General features: G+C 32.6%; 1 protein-coding gene across 5 annotated transcripts; it reads left to right on the top strand.

Moving 5' to 3' along the window:
- The first annotated feature begins 3,095 nt into the window (after positions 1-3,095).
- Positions 3,096-14,877, top strand: LOC112520635 (ubiquitin carboxyl-terminal hydrolase MINDY-1). 5 transcript variants are annotated; one of them, XM_025129043.1, is made up of 13 exons: positions 3,096-3,448; positions 4,121-4,239; positions 4,425-4,531; positions 4,684-4,771; positions 5,771-6,082; positions 6,152-6,836; positions 6,937-6,991; positions 7,103-7,184; positions 7,298-7,378; positions 10,923-11,027; positions 11,152-11,201; positions 11,836-11,971; positions 14,586-14,877. In XM_025129043.1, exons 1-13 carry the CDS (start codon positions 3,298-3,300, stop codon positions 14,673-14,675), a joined length of 2,061 nt encoding a protein of 686 aa, XP_024984811.1. In that variant the 5' UTR covers positions 3,096-3,297; the 3' UTR covers positions 14,676-14,877. The 5 variants fall into 5 exon arrangements, with proteins under 5 accessions (XP_024984811.1, XP_024984810.1, XP_024984809.1 ...); XM_025129042.1 differs by having other exon boundaries at positions 5,771-6,836; positions 14,595-14,877; XM_025129041.1 differs by having other exon boundaries at positions 5,771-6,836.
- Positions 14,878-19,549: the final 4,672 nt, after the last annotated feature.

Here is a 19,549-nt window from a genome sequence, read left to right as displayed (position 1 = left end):
TACCAATATGTTTAATGCATGGAGAAGTAGATAGACTTTGTCATGATTGTACTTGTTTTTGGATTTTTATGTTGACATTATGTTTTATTATCTTGTATTTGACATTATATTTTATTATGCCATATTAACAACATGTTTTATTATCGTATTTGACATTATGTTTTAGTATGCCCTATTTTTATGTTTTATAGTTGTTTAGAAATGGCTACATCTTCATGTGAGCGTGAACGTTGTATAAAAAGGTTAGCTGAAGGTTTTGATGCTTTAATAGGAGATATGTTAATATATTATGCCACTTTTGATGCTTTAATAGGAGAATGTTAAACTTGAAATTATATTTAGGTTTTAAATATTCAGTTTTCTAATGAAATGTTCTGATGACTTAGGCTTACTGACTTGTAGTAAATAAGATAAAAGAGGGAAATTGACATCTGTAGCGATTCACATGAAATTATTGCATTATGACTATCACCTTTGCAGACGCCTCGCAATCAGATGAGACTTCGTCATCTATGCAAAGTTACAAACATGGTTCTACTTGAGCAGACAATATAAAAAAAATTAGAAAATGGATGGTAAGTGATAGGTTGAGCAGTCAAAGACCTTCCAGCTTAGTAGTAAAGGTTTGGGCATGACATAGTCATGAACCCAAGTTCGAGCCCTGAGAGGGGAGTGTTGGCGACATTTAAGTGGGGCCATGTTTAGCCTCCAAAAATTGCCGGGGATTAGTCGGGCTTTGGCCCGGACACCCTTACAAAAAAAAAAAAAAAGTGATAGGTTGAGTATCAAATTTTACAAAAAGTTTTGGGAGGGTGTTAGAAATCAATGAATTTATGGATTGATTGAATGTTGGAGAATGTTTTGAAAATTCTTTGTCTTTTATATTATAAATGTATGAAAAGTTATTGCTTTGAGATTTTTATATTGTTTTCGTTGATTAATATTATTATTTATCTATACTATATTATAAAGCATTTGACAAAAACTCTTAAAAACAATTTTTTATAAATGAAATACTATATATTGATGCATATTACTTAAAATTGAAGATTACAAATAAATTATACATAAGTATAACTTATTAAAACTCCATGTTTGGATAAACATCTCATTTTAAAATATAAAAAATATAAAATATATAATTAAGATAATTATCGAGTTCTAACAAAATAATTAATTATTATCTTTATAAGAAAATTATAATATTAAACCAATTATAAATTACTTCGTTATAAAACCGAAATTAAATTATAATAAAAAAATTACACAAAAAATATGAATTTTAAATAGTTAACTTGATATTAATATCGATATATTTTTGTCAAAATTTTATTTTATTCAAAAATAAAAAACATTATCGTTTTTTTTCTTTTCAAAATCACATAAGACCACTACTATAACATCAATTGAGATAAAAAATAAAATAAAATTTTAAAATAAAGATGTATCTCGTTGCATTGCGCGAATACCTTTCTAATAATATATAATTATATACATATAAAGTTGAAATATGGATGAATAATAACAACAACAACAATAATAATAATGATATTATTATTATGCTCTTCAGAGAAATAATTGACCTTTTAAAATTGTATCTAAAAAATGTTATTTTCATTAAAAAAATGTTAACGTATAAATATATGAAACTTGTGGTGTATAAATATAATTAACATTTTAGAAAAAAAAAAACCAAAACCAAAACCTTTTTTCTCTCTCCTGTCCGAGCCACCCTCCCCCTTTCATTTTCTCCGCACATCCCCTCTCTTTAACAATCACTGTCAGCAACCCCTCGGTCGTCTCTCTTTAACAATCACTGTCAGCAACCCCTCGGTCGTCAGAAAATCAATAATCCAACACAAAGTCTATGTCAATACCTAAAGCCTAAATTAAAAAGTTCCAAATCAAAATCCAAAACTGTAAATCAAACTTAGATCATGTACTGAAAACACTGGCGAAAAATCATATGCTTCGTCTACTAGCTTCCTCTTCCGATCTGTTTTGTTGCACCCCATCTCCCTTACCCTCGATTTCATCTCCATGGATTGTTTGAACAAAAAAAAAAAACACACAAAGATCTTCCAAAAATCCCACAAAGATCAATCTTGTCGATAAATAAAACATGAATCAAGAGGTGGTTTTGGTTCTTGGTCCATATGCGTTGGTGTATATATATCTTGTACAATATATAATTTATATTAATGATATAATATAATGTATTTTTTAGTTTTTTCAAGAAAAAAGTTAAAGAAATATATAAAATAATAAAAATGCTCTCATTTTAACCGATAATTTGTAATTGGATTAGAACATCTCCAATAGATTCCTCTAAAATAGAGAATTAAAAAGTCAAAATCTCTAGAAAAAATTATATTTTCATCTCCAACAAATTCCTTATTTTGGAGAATCCAATGTTGATTGTAATATTAAAATTTTTCATTCATCTATTAAAATATTATATATATATATATATATATATATATATATATATCTCTCTCTCTCTCTCTCTCTCTCTCTCTCAAAATTCATTTTCAAAGTTTTCTATTGATGGTCTCAATTGACAATCACTTTTTGGGTGTTCTTCATATCTGGAGAAACAACTTATCTCTCATACTTTTTTCATTTTGAAAATAATTTTAGAGAAATTGTTAGAGCAAAATATTGACTCAAAATCTTTATTTTAAAAAGGTTGTGTCCAACACCATTTTTAAACCAAAATACAAATCATAATTTTTTTGTTTGATTAACCTGAATATCCAACCCGCTATGCGAGCCGACTAATCTTAGAGTGACCACCTGTTTTGCAGATAGACCGGAGTCACCGCATTTGAACCTCCGTTGCAACAAGAAGATTTGTATTCCTTTTTCGATTTGAACCTGAGACCTCCTGATACTTTTGATCTTTTGGAACCAAGCTTAAACCAATCAAACATCGCTCTTATGGTTACAAATTGTAAAATTGATTTCTAGACTTATCAAAAATCATGTTCCACTTTCAAAGTTCTGAATAAACCTGGAGGACCAACATGGAGGTTAATGTTGATTTTATTGGTCTTAAAATTAAATAAAATAAAAATACGACACAAATGTTTTTTGTTGAAACCGAAAATAGCATACAGTTTCTGTGAGTTCTCCCTCCATATATAAATTTGTCAACCGATTCTCTTTTTTTGCATCTCATCGTCTCCAACCGTGTTGTTTTCCTCTCTTTGACTCCCCCAAAACACACCCACGCATGTACATATATACTATTCTGTATATACCTATTGGTGGAAGTCACTAGAACGTTCATCGGAGATGGCTTTGCCGCCGGAAGAGCAGCGGAATCGGGAGGATTCTCCGACGACCAAAGAAATGTTACATAAGACGAAATTAATTCAATTCTTGGGGAGGACTACTCCGATTATCCTTCAGAACGATAATGGACCTTGCCCTCTCCTCGCTATCTGTAATCGTCTACCTTCCTTTAGCTATTTTTAGGGTTTGTTAAATTTACTGTAAGAGTTTTTTTTTTTCTTTTTCAAAGAACAGTGTGTTTAGCTGTTAATTAGGAAACGATCGTCAGTTTGTTTAATTTTGTAGATGCTTTTTGCCAGTGATGTGAAGCATTTAGACTGGTGTTATGGAAAATTTCGATGAATTAGAGGAGTCAATTATCCTTGGTGTTTTCTTGAAGGATATTTTAGTTGTTAATTATGAAATGAACAGTGTTTTTTCTATTTGCAGACACTTTCGGACATCTTTCTGAAGTTTTTAGGCCTGAATGGTGGTTGAAGTTTAAGAATTTATCATACTGGTGAATAGGAGTGGATTTCAATTGAAGTCCATTTGTCAAAAAATGATATTGTAATATTTTTCTCATTTTATACGGGGTAAAGTAATGATAAAATTGCACTCTTTATAATCAGTTTCCCTGCATTTAGTTTAACCTATGTCAAAATTTGATTTCGTAGAGCATCTTAAGCTTCTTTAAATATTAATTAATCAGTTATCAGTCATTTAGGTCCCTTTGGATGTTGTAACACAATTGTTTTCTTGGTTGTGTGATGTTTTTATTGATCTACTGGAACATAGAGTTTTAAATTGCATATTGCTGATCAATCTGTGCAATCTGTGGTAGGTAATGTTCTCCTGTTGAGAAACAATTTGAATCTGAGCTCGGATGTGGCTGAAGTATCACAGGAGAAATTGCTTTCACTTGTGGCAGACCGGTTAATTGATTCAAACAGCAATGTTAATGTAATCTTTTATTTATTTTGTTTGTTTGATCACATTGTTGGCACTTAATATGACAGAGTAGAAGATAGAGTTTGATTATCGAACTTTTCCTATCTAATTTCCCATCAAACACTTCCAACTACTGGACAAACTGCTCTTGTATCTCTTTTTTGGGTTGACTTCGATCTGTTTTAATTTGGTTACAGAATAAAGATACAGGGTATGTTGAAAATCAACAACAGAACATAGCTGATGCCATCGACTTACTCCCTCGACTTACGACTGGAATTGATGTGAACATAAAATTCACGAGGTATGTTATTTTTTCTTCAGCTCTGTCTCTATCATATATATGCACACACATGCAAATGTGGGTGTCCTCATTTAGTAGTGGTTGCATTATCTTTTCAAATCATGGTACATGATGTTGCCTCTTTTTTTATTTGCTCCTTCAAATTGTTGCAGAATTCATGATTTTGAGTTCACCAGAGAGTGTGCGATATTTGATCTATTGGACATACCACTTTACCATGGTTGGATTGTTGATCCCCAGGTATGTTCTCTTACCCATGTAAACATCAGCATGTAATACAAGCATGTCCAATACCATTAAAGGTTATAATTAATCATAGGTTCTATTCAATTCTTCTTACTCATTTGTTTTCTTATGATTGTGATTGATTATATCTAGTGTGTTATTCAAAGTGGCTTTGTGATATTAAGGGAATTGCAGTGCTTCATGCCCAAATGCTTAAGCCTATAGGCAGAGAGGAAATAATAGTTTGTATACGCTTAACTGACATAGCATAAATTGGTAGTCGTATTTCAGGGATGCAGCTGTAGCATCAATATAATCATCCAATTTCCATCCTATCGCAGTGCATCACACTTCTGCTTCACTGATGACTCTCTCCCCTGGAGAAGTTTGAGGTTGACATTTAAGAGAGAAACCTTATCTCAACTTTAAGCGGTGGCTCAGGCCACCGTATTGGTCTATGTAGGTCTGCCCCTGCTTCTAGTATAGGTAAAACGAATTGGTGGAAGCATTGCACTATGAAAAATAGCTGGATATAATTGGTGCCTTTGACTGTACAAGTGCTTTTCCTGTTAGTAGATTGCAACATGCCTGCTATTGGTCTTTCTGTTATGTTTTTTCTCTTCTCTTTTGAATATTCTTAGATGAATCTTTATTTTTTTAACTCGATATTATTTTTCTAGTACTTTACAAGTACTTTTCTTCTTAGTAGATCGCAAGAAGTCCTTATCTGGGTACAGAAAGGAACATTACGGGGTATCTCCAAAATTCAATGTACTTTATGAAGACACATGTCGTGTTTGCGTGCTATTTGTCATGCCCTTTTGTTTCTTCCCTTCATTTTCTGGGTAATGTTGTATTAATATTGGTTTTTACTGGATTATTATCTTTCTAGTAATGTTATTGAACTTGTTTTCTCCTGTGATCTGTAACTGTAGTTACTTATGTTTCCTTGTGGAGATCTTCTTTTACTTGTCTTTTCTTTTTCTTCTTTTAAGCATCTGTGCATTTGTACAGGACTCTGATACATCTAGTGCGATTGGGTTGAAGTCCTACAATACACTCATGGGGGAACTTGTTGCCCTTGAAACTCAAAATCCGGCAAGTGGCTTGAAGAACTCTGAAGAAGATTCCGTTGATTTTGTTGCTGCAACAACAGCAAGTTTAGGTGTCCCTTCACCATCCCTTTCCAGAGATAAATCTTTTGATGATTCTCCCCGTTCTGTATCTGAAGAGAAAAAGGAAAGAAAAGGAGACCTTGAAGAGGAAGAAGAGCTATTGAGAGCCTTAAAGCTATCAGAGTCTGAAAGTTCACCTACAGCAAATGATGTAAATGTTGTGAATACTGTTGGTAATAACCTTTCTGAATGTTCAAGTGATTCTTATCTCAAAAAGCAGGAACCTGCGGTTCCAGGGGAAGTACATATGGGTGCTGAAAATGATGAGCTTTGTCCACAAAAACCTTCCACAGCTGATGATAATAATACGATGAACTATGATGGCGATTTGAAACCTTTTGAAATAGTTCCAAGGCAAGAAGTGTGTTCTTCTTCACAAAGTGACAATGATAAACTTCATGGCCAAATAGAGGCATCATCTGAAAAGCATGACAGCAAAGATGAAATTGAGAAAGCTAGCATTGATGTGTTGATCAAATCTGAAAAAGTCAAGGAAAGTTTGGATGAATCAGATCTTCCACCGCCAGTCAATACCCTTGTGCATAATTCTGGTGATGAAAAGATACAGGGTCAAGCAGTTCTGAGCAATGATGTAAATGTAGTAGGAAATGTTGAAAGTGCCGGCAAGACGTTGGATGTCTCATGCTCATCTGCACCTATTGCAGGTTTGGAATCATCCAAGGACATGGCACAACCCATTGATGATTCCAAGTCGTTAACCTCAAATGCTGATGGAAATGAACCCATTTACGAAGGCGAGGAACACATACAGGAAACGAGCACTGTAAATTATGAAAATCGAGAGCCCATGTATGAAGGTGAGGTGGTTCTAGCAGAACAAGTGGACAAGGTTAGTGGTAGTGCAGATGAGACAAAGGCCAAGGATGGAATTACTCCACAACAAGGTAGGAGCTTACCGTACACCTACTGTTTGAGTGTTTTTTGTTTTCTTTTAGAAAAGTTTGCCGTGCAGCAATCGATTAAGTTGCTAGTTCTTTTAATTAGGGGAACTGATCAGGAATTTTCTGAAGAATAGTGCAAGTCAGCTGACTATATATGGGTATGTTTGTTTACTGATGCATGCACACTTCTATGTTTTTGTTATAAACAAGATGGTGATTTTTCTTGCTTATTAGACACGTCCTGCCTTTTGCTGTTTCTATGCTTGCAGCTTATTTTCCTTGCAAGAAGGTCTTAAAGAACGTGAACTATGTGTGTTTTTTCGGAATAACCACTTCAACACAATGTTCAAGGTTGGTTGAGGTGCACTGTGTAGCTTATTAATAACTTAATGTTGTGCACTGCCATATTCTTGACTACCTTAAAAGTGTTACTTTTGGAGATTACCTAATGACCTTATTTGCAGTTTGAGGGTGAACTTTACCTTTTAGCTACAGATCAAGGCTATATTAATCAACCTGATTTGGTATGGGAAAAGCTTAATGAGGTATAGTTTGTCCATCTTTGTTGTTGTGAGCTTTTAAGAATGTCTAGCTAAATAAAATCATCTATTTGATTTGATTGCTGAGAATCTTTAATTGAGACTGCTAATATTCAACCTGTTACTGAATCTCTTGAGCAAATGGAAATGTCAATTTGTGTTATTTCAATGTGCTTGACATGTGGTGTGATATGATTTGGAGTTAAAATCATGCATAAGTGTTCATTGCTGAATAGCAATGAACTATGAGATATCCTATATAGACTGTCTACGCATATAGTTATTGTAGAATATTTTGTTTATATTCAGTATTTTTCCATAAGGAAACCTAATTATTCTATTTCCTAATACACTGTATATACCTAAGAAGATTAGGCGACTATTTAATCTGTATAGCCAGGAGATTGCTTGTGATACATACAGCTACTAGAATATAGTGTTTTGAAACTTTAATATGCCTATTTATAGGCTTTTTCTCTTCAAGTCTATATACGATCGTATCGTTCTTCATGGTATCTCTTTTCAGCCACTGAAAATTGACCATGGCCACCAGCAAGGACTCCCATATTTTCTGATGACAATTCCGTCATCTCCTTTGTTCCAAAGGATACAAGTGATCTTTCCCTCAAGACCCAATCATATCTCCAAATGGTTAAAATTTGCTGCAATGGTCACGTTCTGTGGCATTGTATCTTCATGGCAATGGTTGTGTGCAATACTCCTATCCAAAAGCTAATGATGATGAAAGTTGGGACGTGAAAACATTTGAAAAAAAGCATGGCTTATCAATTCAATGGAGGTGGATATTGGAAATCATTTATTTCTCTCTGCTGTTCATAAAGTATGGGGAACTGTTCAAGAGGCCTACTCTGATCTTGAGAACTTTCCTCAAGTGTTTGAACTCAAACCCAAACTCTGGGGCTAGCAACAACAAGATCTCCCCGTAACATAATTTTATAATAGTCTCCATAATCTGTAGCAGGAGATCGACTTAATCAAGGAAAAGTAATTTAGAAACCTCTCATTCACAAAAAAGATAAAGACAACATATAGACAAAGAAATCCAGAAATGATAGTTTATTCAAAGCACCAAAATAGCATCAAGTAATACAGTCAACTACGAATCTAGCTCATCATGAGTTTGAACCTGTGACAAATCCTGGTGTAAGTGATCCCGTCACTCCTATTTTACTTGATTCTGCTCCTCACCTTGAGTCTTCTGGTGTATTAGAAACAGAGCTACCTATTGCCAGAAGAAAAGGAGTTGTTCTAACCATAAGGGTGGTGCCTGATTGGTTTGAGATTGGCTCCAAAGGTCAAAAGTACCAGGAGGTCCCAAGTTCAAATCCAAGGAGGAATAAAAATCCCCTTGTGGCAACGGAGGTTCAAATGCGGTGACTTCGGGCTATCTGCAAAGCAGGTGGTCGCCCTGGGATTAGTCGGCTCGCATAGCGGGTTGGATATCCAGGTTAATCAAAAAAATAAAAAATAAAATAAATAAAAAAGAAGTTGTTCTATGCATCCAATATCAGTTATATGTGTTGCAACAAGCTTACCCCGAAGTTAAGCCTTCATTGCAAAAAATGATCAGGTGGTTATTCTTGGAAACATTACCGAGTTCCTCTTAAATTTTGAATGGAAGAAGGTTATATTTGAGTAAATTGGAGTATTAGAAAACAAGAATAATGGACAATAGTTGATCAACGAAAAGACAAACACATGGTAGGATGCAAGTGGGTGTTTACTGTCAAAGACAATGCCGAGGGAACTATCGACAGGTATAAAGCAAGATTGGTGGCAAGGGGATTTGCTCAAACATATGGAGTAGATTATACAGAGACGTGCACCGGTTGCAAAATTAAACACAATCAAAATCTTATTGTCAGTAGTTGCTAATCTTGATGGGCCTTGCAACAACTTGGCATTAAAAACGTTTTCCTAAATGGAAATTTGGAAGAAATGAACATGAAAATCCCTCTTAGGATTGAAGGAAAAAAAACGGATATAGAACCGTCTCCCAGTTGGAAAATCTCTTTATGGGTTGAATCAGTTCCCACGTGCATGGTTTAGAGTTCTAATCATGTGATCAAGAAGTATGGTTCCAAACAAGGTGTGTCAGATAATAATTTATTTTTCAAGCATTCAATAGATGGTAAGTTGTTATTATATCATCTATGTTGATGATATGATGGTAACAGGTAATAATGATCTGGATGAATTGGAAAAACTTAAGAATTTATGAGCTCAAGAACTTGAAGTCAAGGATCTTGGTTCAATGTAATACTTTTTGCAGATTGAAATTGTGAGATCTGAACATGGGATTTCAATATCTCAATGAAAGTATGTCATGGATCATACTTTACTTTTCAAACATTCAGTAGATGGTAAGGTTGCTATTCCTATTGTCTATGTTGAGATGATACATTTGGATGATCTTGATAAGTTGGAAAGACTTGAGAAATTACTAGCTCAACAATTTGAAGTAAAGATCCAATGAAATATTTTATGGGAATGCAAATTGCAAGATTTAAATAGGTATATTCGTATCTGAACAAAAGTATGCCATGGATTTACTTAAAAGAATCTGGTGTGCTTACCTGTGGAAGCAAAAGGAAAATATAAGAAGAAAACCAAAGAGAAGCAAGTTGATAAAGGAATGTATCAGCGACTAGTAGGAAAATTAATATGCATACTAGACCAAATATTGTCTTTGCTATCACCTTTGTCAGCCAATACATGCATAATCCTTTGGAAGAACACATGGAAGCTGTATGTAGGATATTATGGTATCTGAAGAGAACACTGGGAAAATGGACTACTATTGGATATTATGGTATCTGAAGAAAACACTGGGAAATCAACCATTGTTAAAAATGAACAAAGAAGTGTAGAAGCATTCACATATGCTGATTGGCATGATCAATTGGAGATAGGAGGTCAAACATCTGGATATTGCACTAAATCATGGGAAACTTAGTTACTTGGGAGGAGTATAAACCAACCACTAGTGTTGAAACTGAACTTAAAGCACTTGTCAAGGAGTATGTGTATTAATATGGATCAAACAGGTACTTGAAGAACTTTAACTTCAAATAACCTATCCATTGAAGTTGTACGGTGACAACAGATTAGCAATCAACATAGCACACAATTCTGTTTACCATGATAAAAACAAACATGTCGAGAAATCACCACTTTATTAAAGAGAAAACCGAGAGAAAGGAACTATGTGTTGTGGGCATACTAAGGGAACAACAAGAAGCTGATTTATTAACAAAAGGACTTTCACAGTAGACCTTTTGAAGAATTATTATGCAAATTGGGCATGTGGAATCTATATGCTTTAGCTTGAGGGAGTAGAATTTTAACCAGATTATTCCCATAGGAAACCAAACCATTTTGTTTTCTAATATGTTGTATATACCTGAGAAGATTAGGAAACTATTTAATGTATATAGCTAGGAGATTGCTTGTAATATGTACAACTAAATAAGATCATATTATTCTTCAGTTATCAATACTTAATTCCTTATAATATATGTGTTTTCAGGTCAATGGAGATACAGTGTTTATGACCAGTAATTTTAAGGAATTCAATGCAGAAAATCATGACGCTCGCTCATGGGATGAGCAGAATGCATTGGCTAATACTGCTGTATGTAGCTTCTCTTATATATACCCCCCATACCATTTTTGTATATGACAATGTATCTATACTAGATTGATGCTGTACATCTTCATTTGTTTGTGTCAATCTTACTTCAGTTTTTGCACTTCAGGAATATCTTTCCAGCATCGACAATGCAGCACAAGAGAATACCAGCTTTAAGTAATTATCTACCTTTTGTTCTGTCATCTCCTTCCGGTATATAAGATATAGCCTCATAAAAGAACAAAGATATATGCATCATCTCATGAAAAATGAAACATTTGATTTCACTCATATTTTTAATGAAATTGTTTGACTCTTTGCCAAATATGTAAATGCCTTCTACAAAGACCAAAATAGAGGAATCTTGTAGATTCAGATTAATATATATTAATTTGTTTGTAGCAATACTAATGGTTAAATAAATACTTTTAAAATGAAAACTTAAAGAAAGGAAATATTGCAATTTTCTTGCGACATCCGGAAAGGAAAATGCTGCAAGTTTTTATGGGACAGACGAATTAGAAATATCCTTTTGTGGTATGTTGATTTTTTATGCCCAAATGATTTTATCTAATAGGATAATGTCAATTGACTAGAAATAAGTGTTCAAATGTGAAATTATGCTTTTAAATTTCTACTAATTTGGATGAATTACAGTTGACATTTTTTTGGTTTTGCATTTTTCCCTTCTTTTCTTGTGCCTTGCCCGTTTAAAACTGCAAGGAATTTATCCTGGAAGTTAGAAACATCTTAGGTTGCATGAAGCCTACATCAAGACAAGTTTTAAGATGTTTTTGGTGTTTTATGGCAGCTCTGATCTGCAATTAGCTATAGCTCTTCAGCAACAAGAATTTGAACAGCAGCAGCAGCAGCAGCAGGCGCCGCCACAGCGCAATTTGCCACAACCAAATACCAGCGGAGAGGCAGGGCTTGTTACAGGTCCCCAGGTAGACTGAATTTCTGATTTATATTTCTTCTTTCAGATGACTTTTGCTTTATGGCTGAATTGCGCAAAAATATGTGCAAGGTGAAGTGTTGGTATGTGCTATTATATATGTTGAAAATCACCGGCTAGAACTTTACATATAAAAAAGTCATCTACGTAGTTAGAATTTCCAACAGTGAGTTCTTAACCAGACAAGGTTATAACCAATAATGCAATTTTTGGTTTGGCATGTAGGTTTCTTAGAGGGGTTAAGCCTAGAGCTAAGAACAGCCTTTGTAGTTTATGAGCTTGAACTAATTATAGCTTTTGAGGTATTCCAAGATAAAATGCAATACTTAGTTATTTGGTTTCTCTCAAATTAGATGCGACACGTCTTTTTTTATTTGTGCAATTTTTTAATCCCAGATTAATTGCCACCAGTGATCATTACAAGGAATTGATGGCAAGATTCTCTGATATGTGAACATGAGGATTATAAGATATATTTAACTAACAATCAAGCACTTAACACTTCTTCTTTGGACGTCCCAGAATTAATACAGCATTTCTGACATAAGCAAGGTTTTAATCTTAAATTCCTCTTTTCAAATTATTAATCATTAGACAATATTAATAACAGTGATTTTGGTCCAAAAGATTCCTCTATTTTGTTTTGATTAGTAGTTAAAACATAGGTCCTGGTCTACTTACCAAAAAACCTTATAAACTTTTGGCCATTTGCTGATATGACAAACTATTATACCCTGAGGGTTAGAAAGTCATATTAGTAAGCTGGGTAAACAGGGTAGAAGTTGGTAATGCATAAATGGTACAGGTAGGTAATGCTGGGGTTAGTATAAATGGAGTGAGGGACATGAAGGGCATTTTGTTTGATAAAATACTTTTTGGGCGTGAATCATCATGTGGAGAGATTCTGGCCTCTCGAAAGCCAGAAAACCCCTTTGTAAGCATTTGATTAGTGAGAAGCAGTCGGTTTCCTTTGAATACAATTTTTTTGATTTTCTCGGTATACATCACAAACATACAAAAAAGTAGGCAAATTTACTACTATTTTAATAACTTGTGTTTAGTAAATTTTCCTGTGACAGTGCTTATATGGAATGTTGGATCTGCCTTGCTGTTATTTAAGTATGTTCAAGAAAAAGAAAAGAAATTGTCATATCTAATTAAATTTCTTTCATCTCATTAAATCCATCTTTTCTGGAAAAGAGGGAGTAATTAACAAAATAAACAAATGCATAAAAAACTATTCGTGGGCTTACATCAAGAAGAGGGAGGAGTTTATCTATAGAAGAGTGGGGATGCAAGAGCTGTTTCCCTGCCCTCAAGCTGTTTTCTAGCTTAACATATTACGACACCATCATTGTTTTTTTTTTCACTGCTTGGATCTTTTGGAGCGACAAAAATCAGTCTATTCGACCTTAGTCTCCTCTCACCATTTGAAACCCTAACAAAGATCACCTAAAATAGAAGAAAACAAAATGAAGTCCCAAGAACACAGACAAAATGCAGGGTAAAGAAAAACCTAAAATCTTAAGAAGTATTTTTCTAATTTCAAGAGGCTAAAGAGGCCTTAGAAATCTAACACCATCTTACAAGAACAAAATATTTGTCTAGATATAGAAATTAATTGAAAGCATTTCAAAGAGAGAGAGAGAGAAGATAACAATTGATTAATGGCTTGTAGAATACGCACACTCAGATTTCTGCAGAGCTATATAAAGGGGGTTTACCCTTGCTTATGTGTAAAGAGGAATGCAAGAAATTGAGAAAATCGAGGAAACTAGGAAAACAGGTATGCTGATCATGCTTTGCTGAGTATTGAAAACCTTTTTCATTGTTTATAGTTCTTCGATCAATTGATTTCAATGGGAGGATGTCTTGCTGATAAGTGTTGTTTCTGGGTAGAAAACAACCAGTTTCTTGGAAATGAAACATATTGCTCTTATTTATCTAGACATGTTTTTGTTAATTATGTTTCTTATATTTTGTTCCACTTTCATTTCATGAAGGTCTAAATGTTTAGTATGATGCTGGTTACCATATATTTCTTTAACTTAAACGCCAACAATCTATTGCTGCCACAATAGTTGTAAAAATTGGCCAATTTTTTGTAGTTTGTCAAATTGACAAATGGCTAAAGTTACATTGCGGATTTAGTAAACAACTCTCCATTAAACCCTGTATGCAGTCAATTGTTGCATGTTTTGGAAAGGAGGGAGGGAGTATTTTATTTACATTATTAGTTTATAAACAATTAAATTTGTGGTTTATATGGATACACTATTATACATGTCATCTTGTATATAAATATTTCACAAGCCAGGTGGAATATACTGGGATCGTTTGGTTTTGGTATCTTAAATATAAATGCTTATTGATGTATAGTTACTTGTAGAACAATCTTCATGATTTGATCATAATTGAGTCCAATTGTTCACTTCTGGCTACTTATTTCTGATCCAATCAGTCGCAATGAAAAGTGAAGTGAGGGTTATAATTGATATTTGAAAAAGCCACCACTCCCTCAAATGCAATTGTTGAACTGTGTTGGCTGATTGTAAATTTGTAACAGTAAAGATGGTGAAAGATGAGGTTAACAATCTTATTTGCAGCATGTGCAGCCTTCAAGGCCCAGGAACTCATCTTCATCATCATCGAAGCAGGAATCAAAATCATCAAAGGAGAAATGCATTGTGATGTGAAGGATGATATTTCCAATCTGGAGGTTTGTTCTGTAAATGTTTGCATTATATTTTCAACTTGGTTTAATATCCCACAAATTAAATCTTATTTTGTGATATCAGATTCACTTGTTTTTCTTTTTCTTTTTGCTGTAAATGAAGTAGCACTACTCAAAAATATGCTAGTTTACTCACATTCACATAGTTTTTTCTTACTTTTATTCACACCCTTATCAATCATGTGAATAAGTTCATTAAGCCCTATGCTTGCTTTGGAAGTTACATACATCAAAAGATTTAAGGCTATTGTCTGACGGGGTTTGTGCAAATATGCATTTTAAAGAGTTGTTTGGTTAATTACCTGGTTCTAGAAGCTTCTAAAGTTACTTGAATGCTAGAAATGGTGGTTGCAAATTACTAAGATTTAAATGACATGACTCTAGAGTGGTAAAATTATTAACTTAATGCCAATATTGTTGTTATCTCATTTGCTTGTTGAATTTGGAATGAGATGATGATACGTTAAAAAGAACACATGATTGTTCTACTTATTATAGTCTATACTATATTATAAAGCATTTGACAAAAACATTTAAAAACCATTTTTTATATAAAAAATACTGTTTATTAATGCATATTACTTAAACTTCAAGATTACAAATAAATTGTGTGTAAGTACAACTAATTAAAGTTTCATGCTTGAATTCGTATAACTAATTGCAGATAAACGTAATCAAATATAGAATAAACATCTAATTTTAAATATAAAAAATTTAAAATATAATTAAGACAATCATTGAGTTCTAACATGATATTTAATTATTATTTTTATAAAAAATTATATTATTATACCTCAATTAAATCACTTCGTTACGTTGAATTAAATTATAACAAAAAATTTGATTCAAAGAAATTAAACAAAACAAGAACTTTTAAATATTTAATTTATTGTTAATATTGATATATTTTTTTTTTCAAATTTTTATGATATTTTTAAATGTATATTTTATTCAAAAATAAAAACATTATCGTCTTATCAAAACCACATAAAACCATATCATATCAACATAAATAAAGAATAAAAAGAAACATTGAAATCGAGATGTTTCTCGATATATTGTACAAGCATCCTTTTAATTCATGTAAAATGTGTTTTTTTAACACATGATCGTTGAATTCACTTAGAAGCTATAAATAATGGTAACACTATTTGGTATGATTTTTGTAATTCAAATGATATGATTGTTTTGTGTTATGGTGGTGAGTCTCTTTCGTGACAATGCGTGTAATCATGTCACGTGCGTTTTAATGGGTTGTAAGGTCTTGTATTTAAGGGAGGCGTGTTTTTTTAAAACAATAAATAAATAAAAAATACAACAATTCTACTAAGGAAATCTGCTAAAAACAAAAATAGATATCAAAGAGGGAATGATTAATTAAACCAAATCCCCAAAAGACCGATATTTAAACTTGGAATCAATTAAATAGAAGGATTGAAACAAGATGTCACCAGAAAGATCATGGCGAGAACCTGTTGGAACTTGGCTTAACGTGAGAAACTTTGCCCAACAACGGAGCCTCGTGTAAAATTAACCCACTTAATAAGAATCAACTCTTGAACATTAAATGAATCATTTAAGAGTTTGGTCATTGGTGGTAGGTGTTCTATAGTGGGCTCTCCTTGATACATATTACATATACATATTAAAGGTCAAAAGATGGGCCTTAACCTTGAGAGCCAAGTCGCATAGAAGGTCGCCTACCTCATTAGAATTTTGGGTTCTAAAAAAGTGGCTTACGCATGTTTTCCCGTGGCTTAACTCACGCATCAACTCTCCGTTCGTGCCTAACAGTTTTGTACATATATAAGTGTGGGATCATTTCTGGGCAAAAGTTTGGACAAATTCTCTCTGGCTCTCTCTCTTATTTCACACTCAAATCCATTAACCAAACATCTTTTGATTCACTAGATTCAAGTACGATCTTGAATTCGGTTGTTGTATCCTCTAGATAAACGCTAATTTTACGGGCGAAATTTTTTCTTAGCACATTGCAATGATGAACATTTTCTTAGCACATTGCACATTGCAATGACTTATTACTCCCAAAAAATTTACCCTTTTGAAGATGCAAGCAACGTAAATTTCCAAAGAGAGAAGGCCACAATCGAGAGAACCACTTGCCGCATACGAACCTGCGATTTGCCTCTCACCATCGTAAATCAATAACTCTTGATAGAATCAAAACTTAGAGCTTTAACAAAATTAGATAAAAATTATTTATTATATTCCCAAAGTACTACCAGCATCAAACATAACACGAAATACTCTCTAATAAATCAATTTTTTTTATTAACCTGGATATCCAACCGCTATGCAAGCCGACTAATCTCAGGACGACTACCTGCTTTGCAGATAGCTCGGGGTCACCGCATTTGAACCTCCGTAGCCACAAAGGGATTTTAATTATTTGGTGTGTGAGAATTGCAAATGATCGAGCCTCTGTATAACATTTGATCGTATTGGCATTTAACTTGGTATAATCTTATCGATTTGTTTTAGCGATGATTGAAAATTATTGAAGAATGTGATTGTAAACAAGTTATTAATACAAAAAGAATAGATTAATATGTTATGTAGACATTAAATAAAACAAAATGAGAAATAAAGCAGCACAAAAAAAGGTCACGTGGTGGAAATATTAGGATTGATAGAGACCCCACAGTTTTCGGTCTACTTTTTGTCCCACAAATGTTTCATGTCTTTTATTTTATTTTATTATTATTATGAGTTTCTTTTAATGCAATGCTGCCTTAAATATATATGTCAACTCTTATTTTATGATTTCCTTATTCTGTTTTTATTTTTAGATTATTTTTATTTGTGAACCGAAAAAGTGATTTTAGCTCTTCATATGGTTAAGAATTACGGTTTTGACTGGTTAAGATTTGCAACTTTGACTGGTCAAACGAAAATAACCAAAACAGTTAGTAGACTTGGATCCTCTTCATGAATTTGCTTGAGTTCAATGTTCTTTGTATGTGGCCAAAATATCAAGGCATGGTTAAAAAAAATGACCAAATCAGTTGATGAATGTATGATTGTTTCCTTGGCCTAAGTCTCAGACACATTAACATAGAAGTAACTTTGTCATTCAGTCTGTTTATCCAACACAAAATCAAAAAATAATGTATCGTACAACTTCATTTATAAAGACAACTTAGATCCATATAGCCTAATAGAAGGAATATTATGTCAGTGTTGGTCCAACATAGTGATTTCACCGTTGGTGTTCTTTCCGATCTCTACGCATTTCACCGTTCTATCTGAAATTACAACTTTTTTTATTTCATTTTTTAATTTTATGATGAAACTTAAATTGATAGAAAAAAAATTAATAAATTTGTTGCACCGAAAGTTGAGGAATTTGGTAGCCACCACAAGATTCAACCAATGTTTGTTAAAGAGGGAAGCAAGCACTCCAATCATGAACCAACCTAAAAAAGACATCCTTCTTAATATTATTTAAATAAATAAATAACAATATTCCGGTTGGTAAACAAATACTATCTTTTCCTAATCAACTTAGACCAAAATGTTTTCGTGAGACCTGTGAGACCATATTTTTATACTTGAAACTTCACAGCAAAAACACTGTGAAGGTTACCTTCACAACATTTTAACCACATAAATATGCATTTTCTGTTAAAATAGATATAAGAAAACTTATCTAATGCGATATACGATAAAATAAACGAGAAATTTTACCATTCAACTATATCCATTTTTTGTTTCGTTCTTGATACACAATATGTCCTCACATATATGATATATATGTTTGGAGAATATTTGTACAGTGCTAGACCGGAGGCTCTCTTCAGATTGAGCCCAATTTTTTTTTATTAATTTGAATTAAATATTCATCTTTTTGCATTCAAGAACAAAAAGTTGGACCCCCTTCTATGGAGAACCCAACAAGTTCTTTATGGATTTCTTCTTGCCAATTGATTAAACGGGAGGGGGAGCGGGGAGAAAGGTAACCCAAATATGATTGTAATTCACATATTTTTTTATCATCTTATTCTAATGGGTTTTATCAGATGTCAAATATGTCTTAATAAATTCTTGGATACCAAACAATTGTGTTATATGTAATTTAAAGATGTTACAATAAGTTGATATGATGTTTTTAGACATTTTAACAAGTTTTTAAGAACATTTTTGAAATAAAGCGTCATATTAGTTTTTGATGATATTAATTTATAAATGTATTATAAAAACAATTGTCGTATAAAATTTTTATTCATAATACACTTCTTAAAAATATGAAAAAAAAAAACTAATATAACACTTTATTTTCAAAAATATCCTATAAACTTGTTAAAACACCTAAAATAAAAACAACAAAAATGTTGAAAAGGTAAAAACAAATAACCGTCAGAAAAGATAATCCAACATCTACAATTAAAAAAAATGGTTACATCCACTTTAAAATTATAAACAAAATCCATCTACTATTTTTCAATCAACAAATTAATATAACCAAAATTAAAACCATACAAATTATATCATGTTATTATTTTAAACACCAATATATATTAAACATCTCCATTAATCCATATCTATTTTTAAGCTAATTTAGGAAGGCAAAACCTACAAAACTACTCTAATATACTCCCTAACACCTGGAAAGCCCTCTACAATATATAGAATTATATTATTTAATAAAAAAATATAAGTAATATTCATCAAAATAATATGTATTTAATAAGGGAGAAAATATGGTTACAAGTTAGTATATTAAAAAATACTTCTTACACTGTTTTTATGCAAATTATTACCTACATTCATTTAAATATGGAGACTATGTCAATTTAATTATGCATTAATTTATAA

Source organism: Cynara cardunculus (genome assembly GCF_001531365.2).
Source record: "Cynara cardunculus var. scolymus isolate 2C chromosome LG 11, CcrdV1, whole genome shotgun sequence".
Taxonomy (NCBI): Eukaryota; Viridiplantae; Streptophyta; class Magnoliopsida; order Asterales; family Asteraceae; genus Cynara; species Cynara cardunculus.
Note: the sequence above shows the minus strand (reverse complement) of the source record. Positions and strands in the feature narration are given on the sequence as shown.